Source organism: Oryzias latipes, chromosome 2 (assembly GCF_053564925.1).
Source record: "Oryzias latipes strain Hd-rR chromosome 2, Olatipes_Hd-rR_3.1".
NCBI classification, from domain to species: Eukaryota; Metazoa; Chordata; class Actinopteri; order Beloniformes; family Adrianichthyidae; genus Oryzias; species Oryzias latipes.
The window spans coordinates 39,649,183-39,668,843 of NC_136238.1; the positions used below are offsets into that span (position 1 = coordinate 39,649,183).

A 19,661-nucleotide genomic window follows, 5' to 3' on the forward strand; every position below is an offset into this window, starting at 1 on the left:
TTGTGGTTGTTTTGGTGACAACAAACTTCACTTTATCCCTTGTGCTATCTTAGATGACCCCCCCCCCCCCCCCACCCCCTTACTTTGACGTGTTCTCCCTACTATGACAAAGGTGGATAAAGGTGGAAAGATTTCATGTAATCCATGGACACCAGTGTAGATCAGAAATCATTGAAGAAAAAAGGTTCAGAGCACTGTCTAGTGGGTCTAGATGACCCGACTCTCAACGTTTAAGTACCTAGGATAGCACAAGGGTTACGAGGAAACAACTCACATTTCTTCAGGTTTAGATAAAGTCCTGATGCTTTTGAAAATTTATCTATAACTTGAAGAACCCTGGGAACCTGTGAGGAGTTAATGTGATGTCATCTGCCAGCTGACTTAAACAATGCTTTTACCAGAAATAGAAATCCCATCAATATTACTCGGTTTTATAGATCTGCAGAAAACTTGTGCAACCAGAAGAATAAGGTGCACAGAGACAGGACACCCCTGTCTTCTTCCTCTCTGCAGACAGAATCTGCGAGTAGAGCCAGAACTCAACAGAACTATTTCCGTTTGCATAGAGGGTTTTAACAGCACTACACAAATATTCTTCTCCAGACAGTAGAATAGAAAAGGCGGCTCAACAGTATCAAACTCCTAACAAACATCCAGGAACAGAATGAAGCTTTCATCATCAGTAATGAGGTCTGGATAATCTATCAGATCTAAAACTAGTCTTAGATTGTTGGAGATGCATCGTCTTTCATGAAACCTGACTGATTCTCTTCTATTAATGTATCAAGAACACTTTTCATTCTCATGGCTAATATTGTGGCATTTTAATCATTATGAAGTAGACTTATAGGTCTCCAGTTATCTATCAGCAAAGTATCTTTGTTGGGTTTGAGGATCAGGATAATAACACCTTGAGTCCTGCTGGCTGGAAGAGTCATATTTGTGATACTTTCTGGATAAACATTCAATAAAAATGGGATTAAGAGTTCTGAGAAAAGTCTGCTGTTCTTTCCAGCGGACTTATTGTTTTTCTACTTGTTAATCAGATACTTCCTGTAAAGAAATGACAGAACCACATTTATCTTCTTCACTTATTGTATTGATGTTATTCAAGGAATCACAGGATGAAAAAAAGCTTCCTGACTAAATGTTGTTTCTAAAGTTCACAGTAGGAATCCCGACAAAAACTTGAAATATGTCGTTTGGATCATTTTCCATCTATATTGAACTGCAACACTGAGTTCATATTTGCTTGTGTCTTTTCTAATTGGGTGACCGCATCAGGCAGAGACTCTGATTGGCCCTCAGCTCTGTCACTTGGGGGAGGGGAGGGGGCGACTAATGGAGTCCAGCTTTTGGCTGAAAACAGGGAGGGGGGGGGGGGTGTTAGTTGAAGAGTTATTAAGCAAGTGGCACCGTGGGAAAAAGACGCATCAACATCATATTTGAAGCTACCTTTATTTGTTTTTTCTTTAAGAAAAATGGCGTCCGCGCCCTTCTTCTTGGGCTTTATCTTGCTTTTAGCCTGGTTTATCAGAAACATTCACTTGGGTAAGTTCTGATTTATCCTTTAACTCTTTTGCTATAAAATACTTACACCAGCACTTTTATAGGATTTTTTTTTTTACCTGATATAATTTCTTTATTTATTTGTATGTTTTTTGTTTTTTTTAAATATTCTGTCTGTCTTCTTTGATGGACCACATCTGAGTCTGAAATAAAGTGAATTATTACTCCTAACTTAAAAAATAGATCAAAACAACACAAAACCAATTCAAGTGGCTTAGTCTTTTCTTTTTTAACTGTGGTTTGTGTAACTAAATGGAAAAGGAAAATCATAATAATCAAAAAATGACTGTAAAATTAAAGTGAAAATGAAACGAAGAGCTTCCTCTTTGGTTGACACGTGACTGGGACATGTGAGTTAACAGGACTTCTTTTTTTGTGGGCAAAAGTGAGGAGTTGAGGAAAATATTGGCTGTAGTTGGCAAACCGAGGCGCTGAGATAAACATGCGGAGGCGCGTGCTGTGATTTCTTTCTCTTTTGTTTTTGTCACAAGGTTGTGGTTGACATTCAGAAGCACTAAGTGTCTCATTTTTGAGTAATGATCTGATCTGTTTAGGACAGTTTTCTTGCAGACTCTAACATTTTTTTTTCCTATCGTCAATCAAATTAAAGTGGTTCCAGATTTTGCTTCTTTTTTCAGTTTCATTTGTCACTTCTGTACATTTTTGTGTCGATGTTGTCTCTTCTAGTGTTCTTGATGACGCTAAGGTTGACTTCCTGATCACAGCTTTCGATTCGTGAGCACAATAAAGGAACATTCCACTGCATTTTTCACACTGAGTCCACCTAACCAGGTCCTGCTCAAAAACCACACGACCTGGACTGATCAAACTTGGATTCAATTATGCATTAGATAGTAAAAGTTTCTGATTTATGAAACCTTTATCTGATTTATAAAAAAAAATACAAATTGGACGATTGATAGGTTTAAAATGATCTATATTTTTTGAGCAGTAGTCCACCCGTTGTGTTAAGCTGAGCTGTATTGTAGGCAGACGACACCAATTCACACGACGGGAAGCAACAGAAGTTCCAAACAACAAATATTTATATTTTTATATTTTGAACCCAAGGCGCTGCAACCAGATAAAGCAACACAAACTTTAAAATAATTAAACAAAAAAGAAAGAAAGTCTATCCGTTCTGGTTTAAAAACTCTGTCCACCTCTCTCTTATTGGACCCTGACATTTTAATGTTCATCCCTGTCTTTCTCAGTTTCACCCATCTCTTTCTCTGACGTCTATTCTTTACTGGGGGTGTTAGAAAAATGGATTCTGCAATATATCGCGATAGTTCATTTGGCGACCCTCGTATCGATTCAAAACGCTGTCATGATGATATTTATTGCACTATTTCTGAGCCTCTTTCAGCGTCTGACTCTTGTTGTCCACTTCACCCTCCGACCGCTAGTTGGCAGCAGAGAACACGGAGCCTCTTTGAGCAGATCTTTCCTTTTTTTTTTTTTACTTTTCAAAGACAAAATACAAACTCCAGCAGAGGATGAACACACTACAATATCATACAAGTATATCAATCTCTCAGATGTCATCAACACAAAGTGTTAAAACACTTTAAAAAAAAACAACAGGAGCCCAGCAGCTCTACACCACAAAGAACCACAGGAAGACCTCAGCTTTTTTCATTGTTATGAGACACGGACTGTGTCCCAATTCCCACCCTGACCCCCTAACTACTATCAAACTACATAGTGCGGCACTATATATAGTACAGTGAATTTTTAAAGCAATTCAGACACCATGCTCACTTTTTTTTTTTTTAATGGCGGATATGACGTCATCGATTTCACTAAGTTAAAATCTAATTGATATGAGCATTTTGCGACTATTATTTATGGATCCACTGTCTTCTGAAGATAAAATTGTTGATGGTTTATCAAAAAAAAAAACATTTACAGAATTTTTTTATTAAAAAAATGTTCCTGCGCAATGCATTGTGGTCTATATTCGCCGATCTAGTGATCATTGATGAACACTGGTTTTTCGCAGAGACTTCTGGGAAATTTCCAGGGCAATGGATTTTGGAATTTTAGATTCGGACAGCACTACAAAATGGCGAACGCACTTTACAGTACACTATTTCGGGGTTAGGGTGGGAATTCGGACACAGCTCATGAACTATTTAGTTTAGACTTGGGATGGGAACCGAACAGATACTCTGGGCCATGTTGCTGCCAGTAACATACGAAAACGTGGATCGCGATGCTTTGTGGCGGACTCAGATAAGAACGAGTGAAGCACTGCAGCTACACAGCGGCTAACAGGCCAATGCACTTAGCATCAGCCAAAATGTTTTCGGGAAAAGCGGGCCAAAGTTCTGCAGAACCTCACAGTAGTAGATTCTAGTTCAGGGACCTGACGGATCAGAGGGATGTGTACAACGCTCTGGAAAAAGGTCGACATCGTGGCGATCACGTTACTTCCACGTGAGAAAGCGAGGCTGTAGCGGTGCAGAGCAGACATGTAAACAAAGCATCTTTGCCACATTACAGGAACTTTCCTTCATCCTGTCATGCTGCTTCATCATCACACTGTATTGTTCCTGGAAAGAATCCGTGCTGAATTTGACAATTTTATTACAATGAGAGACATATTGAAATTCAGGGAGAGTTTTTTCTAAGTCATACTTTTTTTAAAAGAGAAAAAATGTGTTCCGGTACAATATCAGGATACGTATCGTATTGCCAGACTCTTGCAGATACACCCCCCTATTCTACACTATCTACTGCCTAATTTCATCCAGGTTTGAGCAGTTCAGGTCGTCTGGTTTTTGAACAAAATCTGGTTCTAGGTGGTCTTGGTGTTTAAAAATACAGTGGAATGTTCCTTTAGCGCCCTCACAAATCAAACAGGAATTCAACTTCAGTGTCTTGAGTTCTTGTTGAAGCTCTTCTCCGTTTTCGCATAATGAGCTTTAGCTCCGCCTCCCCGCTCAGCACCAACACGTGTTGAGCGATGATGGAGCGGCTTGAAGAGAAAAAGAAGAAAGAAAGAGTGAAGAATCGCTAAAAAAAAACAAATAAAATAACAGAATTCCCATGAAGAAGTTGTCGTTGGCTTTAAAGAGCCAAGCGATGGGTTGTCAGTCGTTTCCACAACCACGTTTAGTTCATACTGATGATGGTTGGAGCGCCATTTCTGCTTTTCAAACGGGATCGTCTCCAGAGCTTATTGATAACATGACCAGCATTCTTATCATTAATTTCTGTGAACACGCTGAGGAAGAGGAGGGTGGTGTGTTCGTCCACTGAGCAGAAGCAGAAAAAAGAAGCGAATCGGATTCTCTAGTCTAGTGCAAAATATGATCTATGTTTCTATGAGATGAGAGCCGTTTGGTTCTCGACCGACACATCACAGTTTTGTTCAGTCTGCCTTTCTTGTTCCTGTAGCCAAAAATAAAAAAGGGCTGTTTAAAAAAAATAAAAATAAAACTCTTAAAGCAGGAGTGTACATATCCTAAAAGTAAAACAAGTCATCTTTTCCTGAATTCAAAAAATGTACATTGCGAGCCTTAATGTAAGCTCAGGATACACTGGTAGGTGGCAATGTTGCACATGGAAATTTAGAAAATGCAAAGTTAAAAAAGAAATTAAAAAAAATTTAAATACGTTTAACTCCGCCCACGTTGAGCCACGCCTTGGTCTGTTCACTGCAGCCAGGGGTAGGTGTCTGTTGGGGTTCCGTTCTGAAAAGGGTTTTATTTACATAATATATTTATTTGATTTAATAAAAATAGTGTTATGAACTATTAGTACGTAACATTGTTTAAGTACTAATAATTCAAAAACTACGCAGTAAAAGTACACAAAGGTACTTTTTTATTAACAGATGAGGCGTTTTATTACAAAGACGGAAAGCAGCGACAATTATATGTCATGCTCTGTTGTAAACCGTGCAATGGGGGGAGCGTGGCTTTCCTGAAGCGCTGCTGGCTCAGTGGAAAGCGCTCCAGCGGGCTCGGATTCATCGGGCGGGAACAGCTTAGGGCCCGTACACACCGGGACAAATTTTGCGTGCGATATTCGCCGACGTTTAACGCCTCGTCACTAAACAAAGGGGACCAATGTGAGTGTGCACACCGACGCGAAAAACACCACACGTCAAAGCGTCATTTTTTTAAAAACGCCTCGGGTTTGTTTTTTTGGTTTGACGCGCCGCGTCGAAAACTATACGACCAATGAGAATGGCGCTTTTGCACACGTGTCTGGAGCTTCTGAAGTTACAGTAAAACACAACTTGGGGGCGCTCAAACACAAAACTGTCTTGCTGAGCACACATACGTCAAGGCGAAGAAGATAGACGAAGAAATAATGACGGACATTCTAAAATATCCCAGAAAACGCTCATGATACATTTTCAGCTCTTGTACCAGTCGATAAAACTCCCCATGTTCTTCTCTTCTCGTAACTATGGGATGTACCCAAAATCGACGTCTTTTCCGGCGTCTTTCATCATTCAACAGAACAATAATTTCTTCATCGCTGGAACTGGAGCTAGAGCTACTGGTGCTTGAAATATTCATGTTTTCTTTGTATTATTCTGACAAGCCCGTAAATACTTGCTCTCTTCTTCTGAGTGAAAAGCGACTTTAAGAAGCGTAAAGTTGCGCAGCGCCACCTTGTGTACAGGAGTATTTCTGTTTTACATTAAGCGCCATCTAATGTCAGGAAATGAAATTGCATGTTCACTCGGCTCATCGTCAGCGAAAATCGCCTGGGTGTGAACATAAAAAACGTGTTGAAAAACGCTGGCGAATAATGCTGGCGAATATTCGTCCCGGTGTGTACGGGCCTTTAGCCGGCAGCAGGCGCTGTGGCAGGACAGCTGGGCTAGAAGGGGGCGACTCCAGATCGGGGAAAAAAGGCGGGGCGATCGGGTCCTCAATAAACACTTCAGTGGGCTGGAGTGGTCTTCTGCCGGGGACTTGACGCGCCGCAGGGGCAAGTAGTGACTTTGGGATGACAGATAGCATGTGCGCTAAGTGAATTCAAACACCCATGTGCAGTGACTTTAGAATTTATTTGGCCGTTCTGCATATCAATCAAGTCACTTACTTCTCTGTGAGGATTATGATTTGCTGACAGATTTTTTATTAATATATTTTTATTGGTTGAATGCTATAAAGCATTCAACCCTTTGTTTTCCTCTTATGCTATCTTCCGCCGTTTTTCGGCACTTAACTCCTACAATTTTTAACCTATTTTAACCATTCAACTTTTAAAATGTTCAGCTCTTTCAGTTTATTCCTGCTATGACTTTTGGTTTTTCAAATCCTTTAACTTTTTAAGATATTCCAGTTGTTCCGGGATTTTTTGCCCATTAAAATACATTGGGAAGTTATGGTGCATGAGGTTCCCGGTTCGAGACCCGGTCCGGACACTTCAAATTTTTCAACCATTCAACTACTAAAATGTTCAACTCTTTCAACTTATTACAGTTATTACTTTTGGTCATTCAAATCATTGAACTTTTTAAGATATTCCAGGATATTCCAGGATTTTTGCTCCATTAAAATACATGGGGATTCCCTGTGCCTAACTTCTTTTACAGTTTTTCACATATTTTAACCATTTTACTTTTTAAATTTTGAGCTCTTTCAGCTCAGTTCAGCCATTTCTTTAACAAATTCAGCTTTCTTTCAGCAATACAGCATTCAACCCTGCATTTTCTTCTGGAAATGCAGCTCCTTCTAGTTCTTTTGGTTATTTATCTTTGCTGGCTTGCGAGCTACCCTCATGTCCTTGAAGATCGACCGGTCGATCGCGATCGACGGAATGAGCACCTCTGATCTAATTTATTCTTTAAGGAAGTTTTAGAATCTGCATCGGTATTTACCAAGATAAAAGTCTGTATTTTAAAGTAGAACTCACATCCAGCATGAATTCCTGTAGTTGGTTGTTGTTGTTCTTCACCTTTCGAAGATTACAAACTACTGTTTCAAGTTTACTTTTTTATTTCATCATTGCGAAAACACGTGAACAATATTTTTGTCTGTTTGTTGAACGATGAAACAAGAATGTGTAGAAACTTTATATTAAAGATGATACTTTTTCCACTTTCTTAAGCAGATTTGCCCCGATAATTTAGATGAAACATGCATCACATTTTATGACAGTTTTCCAGAAGTCATCGCTCCCTCTCAGCAGTACAACCTTTGGAGGTCTTCCCTGACCTTTGATCCCCCGTCACGGTAATGGCGGTCGTGTCGAGGACCTGGTGGGGCTCTCAGGGGTGTTGCTGCTGAGACGGAGCGCTGATTTATTTCTTAATTTGAAGCGTGAGTTGTCGGGGCATGTCTGTTTTTTGAAAGTGGAAAAAAAGTCACGTTTTTACTAGATATTGGTCTCCAGTCTTGTTTCTGGTGAGCTACTGTCCTCGTTTTGCAGCTAACTCTGCTTCAGGCACTAGTCACCTGGATCAGGGGTGTTCAGCCAATCAGAAATGGAGACCCTGATGACCCAGCCTTCTAGCAGCATTGAAACGCATCCTCTCACACAATTCTGGAGTCGTAAAAAGGAGTCACACAACTCCTCGTGCACTTTGACCTGTGTGTGAATGTGGTTTTGTCAGGCGATGGATGCCGTTTTGAATTCGTGGTTAGTTTGAAGTTGCTCGAATTTCCAGCTGTGCGTCTGTAAACTGCATTTCATATTTAGACGATTTTGATATTCAAGTGTACATGTCAATACACAACTGCAAGAAAACACAGTTACACACAATTTATTAGTTTTCATCCATCCATCCATCTTCTAAACCCATTTTGTCCCTTTCGGGGTCACGGGGCTGTTGGAGCCTATCCTGGCAGCTCGTGGGTGAAGGCTGGGGGCAAGAAATATGTATTATGAGTTACAAAACAAGAACAATGAACTCCATACAAACACAATACAATAAAAAATCATCTGATGCTGATGGGAAATTATTCTATTTTCATTGATGAAGGTATTGACTTGACATTAATTTCTGCTTTGCAGTGAAGGTACTTTACGTGTTAAAGGGCTCCAGCGTCGTCCTCCGTCCAGATGAGGCGGAAACGCCCATCACCAGCATAAAATTGAAACACGGAGAGGATTTGGATGCAGAGTGGTTTGGAGGGAATCCAACTTTCTACCTCAGCTGTAACGGTAAGAAACGGGGTATTTTTTCAATAACAAACTTTTACAATGAGACTTTGGTTTCCAGTGATGTCACATCCTGTCTACTGTATATTGTACACTATTTGCACACTAATTTTGGACATTCTATATTACAGTTTATATCTGTATATACTGATATATTTAATATAGATTTTTTTATTTTTGTTATTCTTGCACTGAAATGGTGATGGCTTCAATTTCAATGGACAATAAAAGCAAATCTATCTATCTATCTATCTATCTGTCTGTCTGTCTGTCTGTCTGTCTGTCTGTCTGTCTGTCTGTCTGTCTGTCTGTCTGTCTGTCTGTCTATCTGTCTATCTATCTATCTATCCATCCATATGGAAAGGTGCGGTTGTGCACTGAAAAATGACCTCAACGTTCACGCCAACCTTCTGCGATTCTGTTGTTTTTCTTGTCTTGTGACAGAAAGACTGTTTCTTTTTTGTCAAATGTGAATGTTGGAGTGGCTGTAACTCGAGTGCAGAAAATCCAACCCTTTTCTGAGAACTCTTAGAAAAGAAAAAGTGAACAAATTCTGTTTGGTAAACGTTTCAACATAAACATCTGTCATTCATCCAGATAGCTGCAGCTTAAATACTAAAACGGGGGAACTGACGATCAACGATGTGAGGCTGGAGCACGGCGGCGTGTACACGCCAGAGATTAACGGAAAAATCCTGCCTGGTATAAAACTACAGGTTTTCTGTAAGTTATTGTTTGCTTTTCAGTAACTTTTCTTTGCTTTGAGTTATTTTCTTCATTAAAACAAGTCTTGTATTTGTTCTCTTTTCAGCTCCAGTCCTCAAACCCAACACTTCTCATGACTGTAATCCTGAGCAAACCCACACCTGTATCCTCACCTGTAGGCTGAACAGAGCCGAAGATCTGGGAGGAAAAGGAGACACGGAGCAACAGATCACTGAGGTACACAGAAAACATTCAAGATTCAGATTCAGCCACAAACTCTTAAATTATTTAAAGAATTGGAAAAAGGAAAAACGCCATTTAGTCCTGGTCAACCTCTAGTGCGGATTCTGACTTTTGTCCACGGCGAGGATGACATTTTTTAAACTTTGGCTTTAGGAGACGAAGGAGAAGACGTTTACCTGCAGCATGGAAAATTTCGTCTGCTCTGAGAGCAGCACCAAACCTCAAAACCCTCTCCTTCCTGGTGAGCCATCATGTCTGTAGAAACCCACAGAATGACAAAAACCACTAAAACAAAGAACAAGTCATTAATGAGTCTGTTTGTTCTCTGTGATCTGCTTTTTGTAGGAGGAGCGTGTGTCGCTGAATGGATTCCTGTAGTCCTGTCGGCTGTTTTAGCTGTTACACTTCTTACTTTTGTTGTTTTTTTGTGTAGGATATGGAATGTACGCAGAAAAAGTAAGAAAAAAGCATTTTTTTTCTCTGTTCAGTTAGAAAAATCCCATCTGTGTTCATAATCTGAGTTTGTTGAATGTTTTACTTGTGTGGCATGAATTCAGGGTCGCTAAAGTCTTCAGTCTGGTGGTTCTGCTTGGTTCTCTGTTATGAACACAGAGTTCTGATGAAAATGTTTCACATTGTGCTGCTTTCAATGACTCTCTCTTTCAGTAAATTTAAATTCAAGTCCATGTAAAATAAGGAAAACATGTCAAAAACACGTCTAATGAAGCCTGAATGGTTGCAGATGAAACACAAACCTGATCCATGTGTTCTTGACTCACCATGTAGACGTCAAGTTAACTCTGTTTTGGGTTTCTCAAACAGGACGTGTCAGGGTTTTAAGGCCTTTACCAAAAAACAAGTCATCTGAAGGTGAGATCTGGAATCTTCTCTACAAAAACATGAATGTAAATCCAGAAGCAGTCAGTGTTTAAATCACAGACGCTGGACTTTAAGCAGAAAACATTCATGAGTTTGGATTTGTTTGATTGCTGATCTTCTGTCTTCGTTTTTACAGGGGACGGCCAAACACTCTTGGATGGTGAGTGCAACTTTAGTTTGGAAACAAATTGAAATGGATGCAAACTTTGATTCATTTCTGTCACTGACAACGGCTTTTACTAAAAAATGGTAAACATTTTATTGGTTACAACTGACTGTTATTATGAGTGAACTGTTCTTTGGTTTTTTCAAACAGTTGATCGGAGGATTTTGAGAATTTTAAAAGAAAGAGACGAAATAAAGCTGTCTGAAGGTGAGATCTAGAGTCTTCTCTACCATCTTAAATCACAGACACCAAGCTTTGAGTAGAAAACATTCAGATTTGATAAATGTGTTGTGGCTTCAGATTTGTTTGATTGCTGCCCTTTCTTTGTTTCCAGAATGCGAGCTGATGCTTCTGACTGGTGAGGGCAAAAACTTAGATATGAACTTTTATTTGTCTGTCCCTGACATTTAAATAACCAGTTTTGTGAGTTACAACTGGTTATTATTATGAGTTAACTGTTTTGTTTTGCAAACAGTACGTTCCATGATTTCGAGGATTTTAAAAGAAGGAACTATGGTCAAGAAAAATCTTCAAAATGGTGAGTGTAAAACCTTAGTTTGAAAACAAATGGAAGTGAGTGGAGGTGAAGTTTTATTTATTTCTCTCACTGACAACAGTTTTGACAGAAAATAGTTAACATTTATTAGTTACAACTGGCCATTATCATAAGTTGACTCTTTTTCTGTTTTTTCAAACAGTTCAGGTGATGATTGAGATGTTTTTCAAAGGAAGAAATGAAACCAGGCAGAATGGAGGTGAGGTCTAGAATCTTCTTTACAGAAACATGATTATAAATCCAGCAGGAGGCGCCGTCTGCACTGAGCTTTAAGCAGACGACCTTCCGATTCATAAACCTGTTTAGGATTCAGATTTGTCTGATTGCTGATCTTCTGTCTTTGTTTTTTTACAGATGCTGAGCAAGCACTCCGGGAGGGTGAGTACAACACTTTAGTTTGAAAAAAAACGGGAATAAATGTAGGTCACAGACGACAGTTTTTACAGCCTCCAGCTGTGAAAATAATAGTAGAATTCAAATAGAAAACATTTTATTAGTTAACTCTGTTTTGGTTTTTCAAACAGTTCATCAGATGATTTCAAGAATCATCAGCAAAAGGAAGGAAAAAACTGCAGTTCCAGGTGAGATCATGGATCTTCTTAACTCAAAAAAATGAGTTGAAATCCAGCAGCAGGCGCTGTTTGAATCACAAACACTGAGCTTTGAGCAGAAAACATTCATGAGTTCAGATTTGTTTGATTGCTGATCTTCTGTCTTTGTTGTTTACAGAAGAAGAACTGAGTCCTCTGAATGGTGAGTTCAACACTTTAGTGTTCTATCATAGACAACTGCAACCTTACATGATCTTTGACTAGAACTCATCCAAAAACTCCTTGTGTAAACAAGGGTTACTAAGGAAACTGGCTGTCAAACACGGACTTGTCTTTTTACTTCAAAAAATGATTCTTCGCTGTTTTTCTCCACTTTTGATGTAAAGCCGTGAAACATTTCACAGGTCCTTATGACGTATCAGTGCTACTCAAATGTGGCCATCAGGGGGTTCAGAGGGGCATTAGCCCTTTTGTTTTCTTGTGGGGTCCAGATGACCCCACCCTTCCATTGACGTGTTCTCCCTACCATGACAAAGGTGGATAAAGGTGGAAAGATTTCATGTAATCCATGGACACCAGTGAAGATCACAAATAATTGAAGAAAAAAGGTTCAGAGCACTGTCTAGTGGGTCTAGATCAGTGTTTTTCAACCAGTGTTAGTGTGCCGCGGCACACTAGATGGTCAAGTGTGCCGTGGGAAATTGCCATCATTAACTGATCTAAAAACATTTTCCATCTCCAGGAGATCAGCTCTTTGTTCATCCAAACAGGCCCTGATAAAACACTGAGTAGTTAGGAATATAAAAGATCTTAAAATTACTTTTTCTTTGTGTTTATTTAATTCTATTAAAGACATTTTGATAAAAATGACGGTACCGCGATTTACCTGCGGAAAAGTCCCGCCCCTTTAACTGTCTCCACCAATCATTCTTGAAGGCTTAATCACACGTCATCAGTCTGACCAATCAGAAGTGGTTAAAGTCTTCACTTCCTTGTTCTCAATTCTGCTGATAAAGTCGCTGAGTTCCACCAAAAATACCAGCTAAAGCTCGTCTTTAGCGGTGTAGCTTTCCACAGAGTCCGGTGTCAGACCGTGGAACAAGTGGACAATACAATGAAGCTCAGAGACGCGAGTCTGTCTGCCCTTTTTTCGGCAGTTTTCACACTACATCTCCCATGATCCATTGTCTTAAAGGGAAAGTGCACAATGAGTCGCCCTTGTGAACTACAACAAACAAACAGTTTCTAAATTTTTCTAATTTAACTTTTATTTCATTTCTTAGAAAAAAACAGCTGCAACTTCCTGCTTTGTCTGCCAGAATTATCACAAAAATGCACGTGAGATTGCGGGGGGGGGGGGGGGGCTGTTGATCAATACAGACCATGAATTTCTACTTTTTTTTTTTTTTTTTTTGGATGCTGGTGTGCCGCGGGATTTTTGTCAAGGTTAAAGTGTGCCGTGGCTCAAAAAAGGTTGAAAAACACTGATCTAGATGACCCAACTCCCTATGGTAAATAGCACATAGGATAGCACAAGGGTTACTGGGGGTGACAGACTAGGGAGGGCAGCTGTAGAAATCCAACTGTGCAGATATATTACTTGTCCTTTGGGTGTCGCTATTGTTTGACTTGACATGTTACATACAGGCTGGAATCAAATCAGAGGTGTTGGTCTTATGGTCTTAAAGGTTTTATGAGCTGTGGATCATCAGTACAGATATGAAGCGTTAAATATCGGCTTTGATTTGCAACAATGGACAGAACCAAGAATCTGTAGTTATGAAGAAACGGCATTTAAGAACGTCGACCATTCCAGGCCACCTTTTGTTCTGGGGCCCTTTTGGCTCCACCTGTAGGGGTTGCTGTTGCTGCGGTGCTCATTCTCATCGGGCTGGCTGGGGTCCCGCTCTGTGGTCTAATAGCCATAGTGGGCCCTGAGCTGCTTTGTTGGGTTGGCACCGTGGTGATGACCCTCGTGGTCGGGCCTTGGAACAAATGGATCCCCAGTTATACCATTTCTGCACAGCAGAACCGAACCAGACCGGAGATGCAGTTCTTAAGTTTTTGTTCAGGGTTAAATTGGGGGAACTGGGTGGGTGTAGGGAGGGGACCAATAGTAACCACCAGATGTGCAAGTTCTCCAATGATTAGATAGACGTGAAATTTTTATCATAGGTTTACCTCAACTATGAGAAAAATCCAGAAAATCAAATTGTCTGATTTTGAAGAATTTATTTGCAAATTATGGTGCAAAATACGTATTTTGTCAATAACAAGCAAGTACAATTTCTTGTTCTCACAGACCTGTAACTTCTTCTGTAGAGGATCCTCTGTCCTCCACTTGTGTCCTGTATCAATGATTCCTGTTTGAACTGGTTATCTATATAAAAGACACCTGTCCACAATCCGAAACAGTCACACTCCAAACTCCACGATGGCCAAGACCAAAGAGCTGTCCAAGGACACCAGCAACCAAATTGTCGACCTGCACCAGACTGGAAAGACTGAATCTGCAATAGATAAGCAGCTTGATGTGAAGAATTCAACTGTGGTAGCAAATTATTAGGAAATGGAAGACATACAAGACCACTGATGATCTCCCTCCATGTGGGGCTCCCCTCAAAGCGCTCACCCTATGGGGTCAAAGTGATCACAAGAACAGTGAGCAAAAATCCCAAAACCTCGTAGTTTACCTAGTGAATAACCGGCAGATAGCTGGGACCAAAGTAACAAAGGCTGTCATCAGTATCACACTACACCACCAGGGACTCAAATCCTGCAATGCCAGACATGTCCCCCTGTTACAGCCAGTACATGTGCAGGCCCGTACAAAGTTAGCTAGAGAGCATTTGGATGAAGAGGATTGGAAGAATGTCCTATGGTCAAATGAAACCAAAATAGAACTTTTTGGTAAGAACTCTCCTCATCATGTTTGGAGGAGAAATAATGCTGAGTTGCATCCAAAGACACCGTACTCACTGTAAAGCATAGGTGTGGAAGCATCATGATTTGGGACTGTTTTTCAGCAAAGAAACCAGGACGACTGATACCTGTAAAGGAAAGAATGAATGAGGCCATATAACCTCAGCTTTTAAGTGAAAACCTCCTCCCATCAGCAACGGCGCTGAAGATGTAACACGGTTGGGTCTTTAAGCATGACAACAATCCCAAACCCGTTACTCGAGTAACGAAGTAGTGGCTTCGTAAGAAGCATTTCAAGGTCCTGGAGTGTTCTAGTCAGTCTCTAGATCTCAACTCCTTAGAAAATCTCTGGAGGGAGTTGAAAGTCCGCATTGCCCAGCAACAGCCCTAAAACATCACTGCTCTAGAGGAGATCTGCATGGAGGAATGGGCCAAAATACCAGCAACAGTTTGTGAAAACTCTGTGACGACTTACAGAAAATGTCTGACTCCTGTCATTGCCAAAAAAAGAGTCTATAACCATAGTATTGAGTTGAACTTTTGTCCCTGACCAAATACTTATTTTCCATCATGATTTATAAATAAATTCTTTAAAAATCAGACAATGTGATTTTCTGGATTTTTTTTCTCATTTTGTCTCATTGTTGAGGTTTACTTATGATGAAAATTACAAGCCTCTCTTATCTTTGTAAGTGGGAGAACTTGGACAATAGGTGGCTGACTAAATACTTTTTTGCCCGTCTGCACATAGAGGTCAAAAAGCAGATTGTGGTGATTTTGTTGTGATTTCTTTTCAGAGGAAATAAAGCTGACTTTGGCGAAGACCTCTCAAACCGCTACTGAGATTCAGTCTAAAACGGGTGAGTGAAACAATAAAGGAATAAAAAGTACATTTTCTTTACCCCTTAAAGCCTGCAGACTGTGAAGGTTTTCAAAGTTTGACGATGTGTCTGTCACTCAAATTCATCTCATTGGTCATTTTGTTAAAGAAAATCTGGAGTCATAATAATAGCAAACTGTCTCCATGGTTACAGTGTGTAGTTCTGCTGAGCGATGTTCGAAATTGATGCAAATTTATGATATTTTCCGTTTAGATTTCATTTTTCGATCATCAGTATTTTGTTGAGTTTGGCCCACAAAGCTTGGAGTTTCTCCCAGAAGCCACACCCCCTAACTCCATTAACTCAAGAGGAGAATCGGTCCTAACAAATAATTGTTTTGTTTCCAACATGAAAGTGACAGGAGAAATGATGGACACGCCCAAAGGGGGAGGAGTCTGAACAGGCCACAAACCCTGTAGAGATGACACCAAAGAGAATGTAAAAAGTGACTCTTTGCCAGTTATTGCGACCTCCAACACTAAAAATGAACTGATTACTAAAACTGGATGAGATTTCTGACTGACAAACGTTCCACACAATAAGAGTCTGATGGTTAAGACAGAATAAGAATTAGTTTGCTTTGGATCAAACATGGTTACAAAGCCGAAAGAAGATGATGAAGAACAGTTTCCTTTCACTTTGCTCCTTTTTGGGCTTCTTTAACTTACAAGAACTGATATTGATCATTAAATCTTTTTATACCATGGTCCGGGTAAATATTCGATTCTGATTGGCTGCTGGGTGTGCATTAAAAAGTGATATACCACGGCATAACCGCACAGGGAAAAAAGAAGTTCCGGTCAGCTAGCTTAAATGTTTTGTATCACTGCGCCGGCTTCTTTAAAACAACCTTTTGCTTCATCATTTGGAAAAAAACAAGGTGAACTTTTTCCTCTTTTTCCTGATGCTTTATTCAACCCATTGGAAAGATCAGCATAGATATATCACTTTATATCGCAGATTCTTGACTGCAGCGGTGATGCTGCGCAACGCTTACTGTTTGTCACGCCGCACCACGTAACAAATAAGCCGCTTTTTGGGAGAAAAGTGATCCAAATAGGAAAAAAAAAACAAGAATTAAGGACTAAAAACTCGTTAATATGTATTGCTTTTGTAAGTGACCATGGTATAAGCAGGTTAATGGCCGACGAAGTATGCACTATCATTTTTTAACGCACTTCGTGTCGGACGGTTCAGGCTTCCGCGGTGTGCGTTAAAAAGTAATATTGCACACTTCGTTGGCCATTAACCCATACATAATTAACTCTAATGTTGGTAATCCTGAAAAATAAACAGTTCAGGGCTTTCATTTAACCGAGTCTTCTTCTGAAAGGAACTGGAACTGACGACGAATTCGAGGATCCGAGCACAGATCCACCTGAAGAGGGCGTTTCACAAAATTGGTGAGGATCTTTAAACCACCAGAGTTTTGTCCTGGATCAGCTGTGAATGATCTACCAGAGGCAGAGCGACCTGAAGTCTCCTCAGGTTCTCCTGATGGAACCGTCTTCACCTCTGAGCCGACTTAACAACTGTTACCTCCAGACTGCAGAGTCCTACACGACGGAATAGTTTCTTTGATGTTCTGGAACAATAATGGAGAGTCTTGCTCTAAACTACAGTCATTTTGATATTTTTGTTTTTCTATTCATTTGTATTTTTATTATAGCTTTGAGACCATCAGTTAAAAAAAAAAAAAAAGGGTTTGAGTGTTCAAACGGTGTCTGACCCCTTTATGGTTTCTGTGCTTTAATATGACAAAAATGCTGCTTTTACATGTTTAGGATTGTTCAGTCCAGGTTAAGTTCCAGCTTCCAACAATGTTTTGTTTCATCATCACTGATTTGTAACCAGATGATTTTGTGTATATATATACATATTTTTATCTGAACTGCAGTAAAACACTTGAACGAAGACATTCAGAAACAGACGTCTGGTTGCTTCTTCTGTTCATTTCTCTTCTACGTTCATGGATCCTCAAAGGTCTAACCAGTATTTAGGAGGTCAAGTAACTAAAGTGGTAATAAACATCCATCATATGTACTCATCTTACTGTCTCTTTGCGTAGCTTTTCCTCTGGAGAACATCTGGAATGTTCTGTAGTCTCGTCCCTCAGGCTGGTCCAGAGTTCAAGAGTCTGTCTTTAGATTTGATTCTTGGTATCTTTACGTTTTGATGATGTGAATGTGGACCAGAGCACTGAGATAGTGATACGGTTTGAGTTCTTTGCTTTCATTTTTGGTTCTATCCAGTTCAGTTTCCTGTTTTATTTTGTAGGGTTTCCTGTTTTGTTTTGTGTTGTATTCGAGTTTTACTTTTGGTCCCCATCTGCCTTCATTGTTGTCACCTGTGTCTCGTTTGTCTTTCCCTTCCTCCTGTCTTGGCCCATAGATAGCACAAGGGTTACGCATCGTAACATTTATGCTAGATCTGCTGGAAAGACAAATATTACATCCAAGCGGAAGACATCTGTCCATCAATACACGGATGAAGCAGACGGGGAGCAGTGTTCATGTGGGGGTGGAGATGCATGCATGTTGCCAAAGTGAACCATGAGATAGGGGACAGGACAGATCCCCGCCGGAAGGACCCCTGCAACCTGAGAGAGGGAGACCGCCCACCCACCCGGCCAGGTGCTGTAGGCAGCACGGATATCTCCAGCATTGGGGCTCCAAGGCCTCAGTGCAGGCACGCTCTGCCCTTCCGGACGGCAGCCATTGGGGCCACCGGGTGCTGGACCCAAAGACGTGGGCCAAAGGGGGAGGCAGGACCCAGAGGACGCAATAGCCGCCCACCAACCAGTAGGCCCAGGTACTGACCCACAGGCTCAAAGGTCACGACACAATCCCCCCTCCACACACACACACACACACACACACACACACACAGACACTATCCTCTTCATCCACCCTCACCCTACACCTTTCCCAACCCCTCTTCCCGTTTCCGCCCCCAGTGCCCTCACCACCCTACAGAGTGGAGGGCATCCACCCATTCTCTCTCTCTCTCTCACACACACACACACACATTGTTTTTGTTGCCCTCCACCTCCTGTCGCCACACAGTAACCCCCAGTGCCGACTGACCGACCCCCACGAGCTGGGCCCCCCTGAGAGGACCAGGCGGTGACGACCGGCCGCCCCAACCCGAACCCACCTGTGTATTGTGGTGTGGCGGAGCAGTGTGTGTGCTGCAGGTAAAATGGGAGGTCTCCAGTGTGGGGGCGGGCCCCACTGCTGCCAAGCAACAGGGCCCCCACCCGGGGGTCCCTCTGTGCGTGGTGTGTATGTGCTGTGAGTGTGGTGGCAACATGCAGTGTGTGTGTGTCTAAAGTGAAAATTGGGGGGCGGATTGATGAGAGATGAGCCCGGATGATTCACTGTGCCCCCCTCCACCAGACCACCCCCACAACACCCTAGATGAATCAAGGTGTCTAATATGCAGGAGGGCGGGTGCCGACGAGGCCTATAGGGGGTCACCCTGGTGAACCCCACCGCCATACCCCACCCATTTAAGTCCCGGAACCCTAGGTGGGTGTGTGCACAATTTGTTAGGGTGGGAGCGGAAATGAGCAGGCGGATGGGCACAACTGGGGCTGGGGGCGACGGGGCAGCCATTAGGCGGCCAGCCACAGTCAAAGGTCAAGCCAGTCACAGCGCGGAGAGACAGTCACCAAGGGAGGGGCCCAGCAGATCTTCATTTGTTGTTTGCTTCTTTCTCAAGAAAGAAGATTGACTGTTCTCTGTTCTCTCTATGTGTGACATCACCTGTCACATGATAGAAAAATGAAAATGTAGCATGAAATCCTATATGCTTTAGAAAATTTAGAAGAAGTTGTTGCTAAACAACTCACAACTGCTCTCGACAGTCATGGCATTTTCGATCAGTTTCAGTCAGGATTTCGCAGAGCTCACTCTCAGAGTCACCGATGACATCCTGATGCAGGACAATGTTTTGTGTCACTGTTATTGGACTTGATCGAAGCCTTTGACACTGTTGACCATCACGTCCTCATGGACAGATTGAAAAACTGGATATCCGGATCCGCTTTAAAC

General features: G+C 41.3%; 1 protein-coding gene across 1 annotated transcript; it reads left to right on the forward strand.

Moving 5' to 3' along the window:
* The first annotated feature begins 202 nt into the window (after positions 1-202).
* On the forward strand, positions 203-17,649 carry LOC105355218 (uncharacterized). Its single transcript, XM_020707688.3, has 17 exons — positions 203-1,551; positions 8,557-8,706; positions 9,301-9,426; positions 9,515-9,645; positions 9,805-9,892; positions 9,997-10,107; positions 10,474-10,521; positions 10,667-10,690; positions 10,847-10,903; positions 11,031-11,054; positions 11,172-11,234; positions 11,395-11,451; positions 11,607-11,630; positions 11,777-11,833; positions 11,982-12,005; positions 15,523-15,585; positions 16,940-17,649. The coding sequence occupies exons 1-17, from the start codon at positions 1,482-1,484 to the stop codon at positions 17,011-17,013; spliced, it is 1,191 nt and encodes a 396-aa protein (XP_020563347.1). The 5' UTR covers positions 203-1,481; the 3' UTR covers positions 17,014-17,649.
* Positions 17,650-19,661: the final 2,012 nt, after the last annotated feature.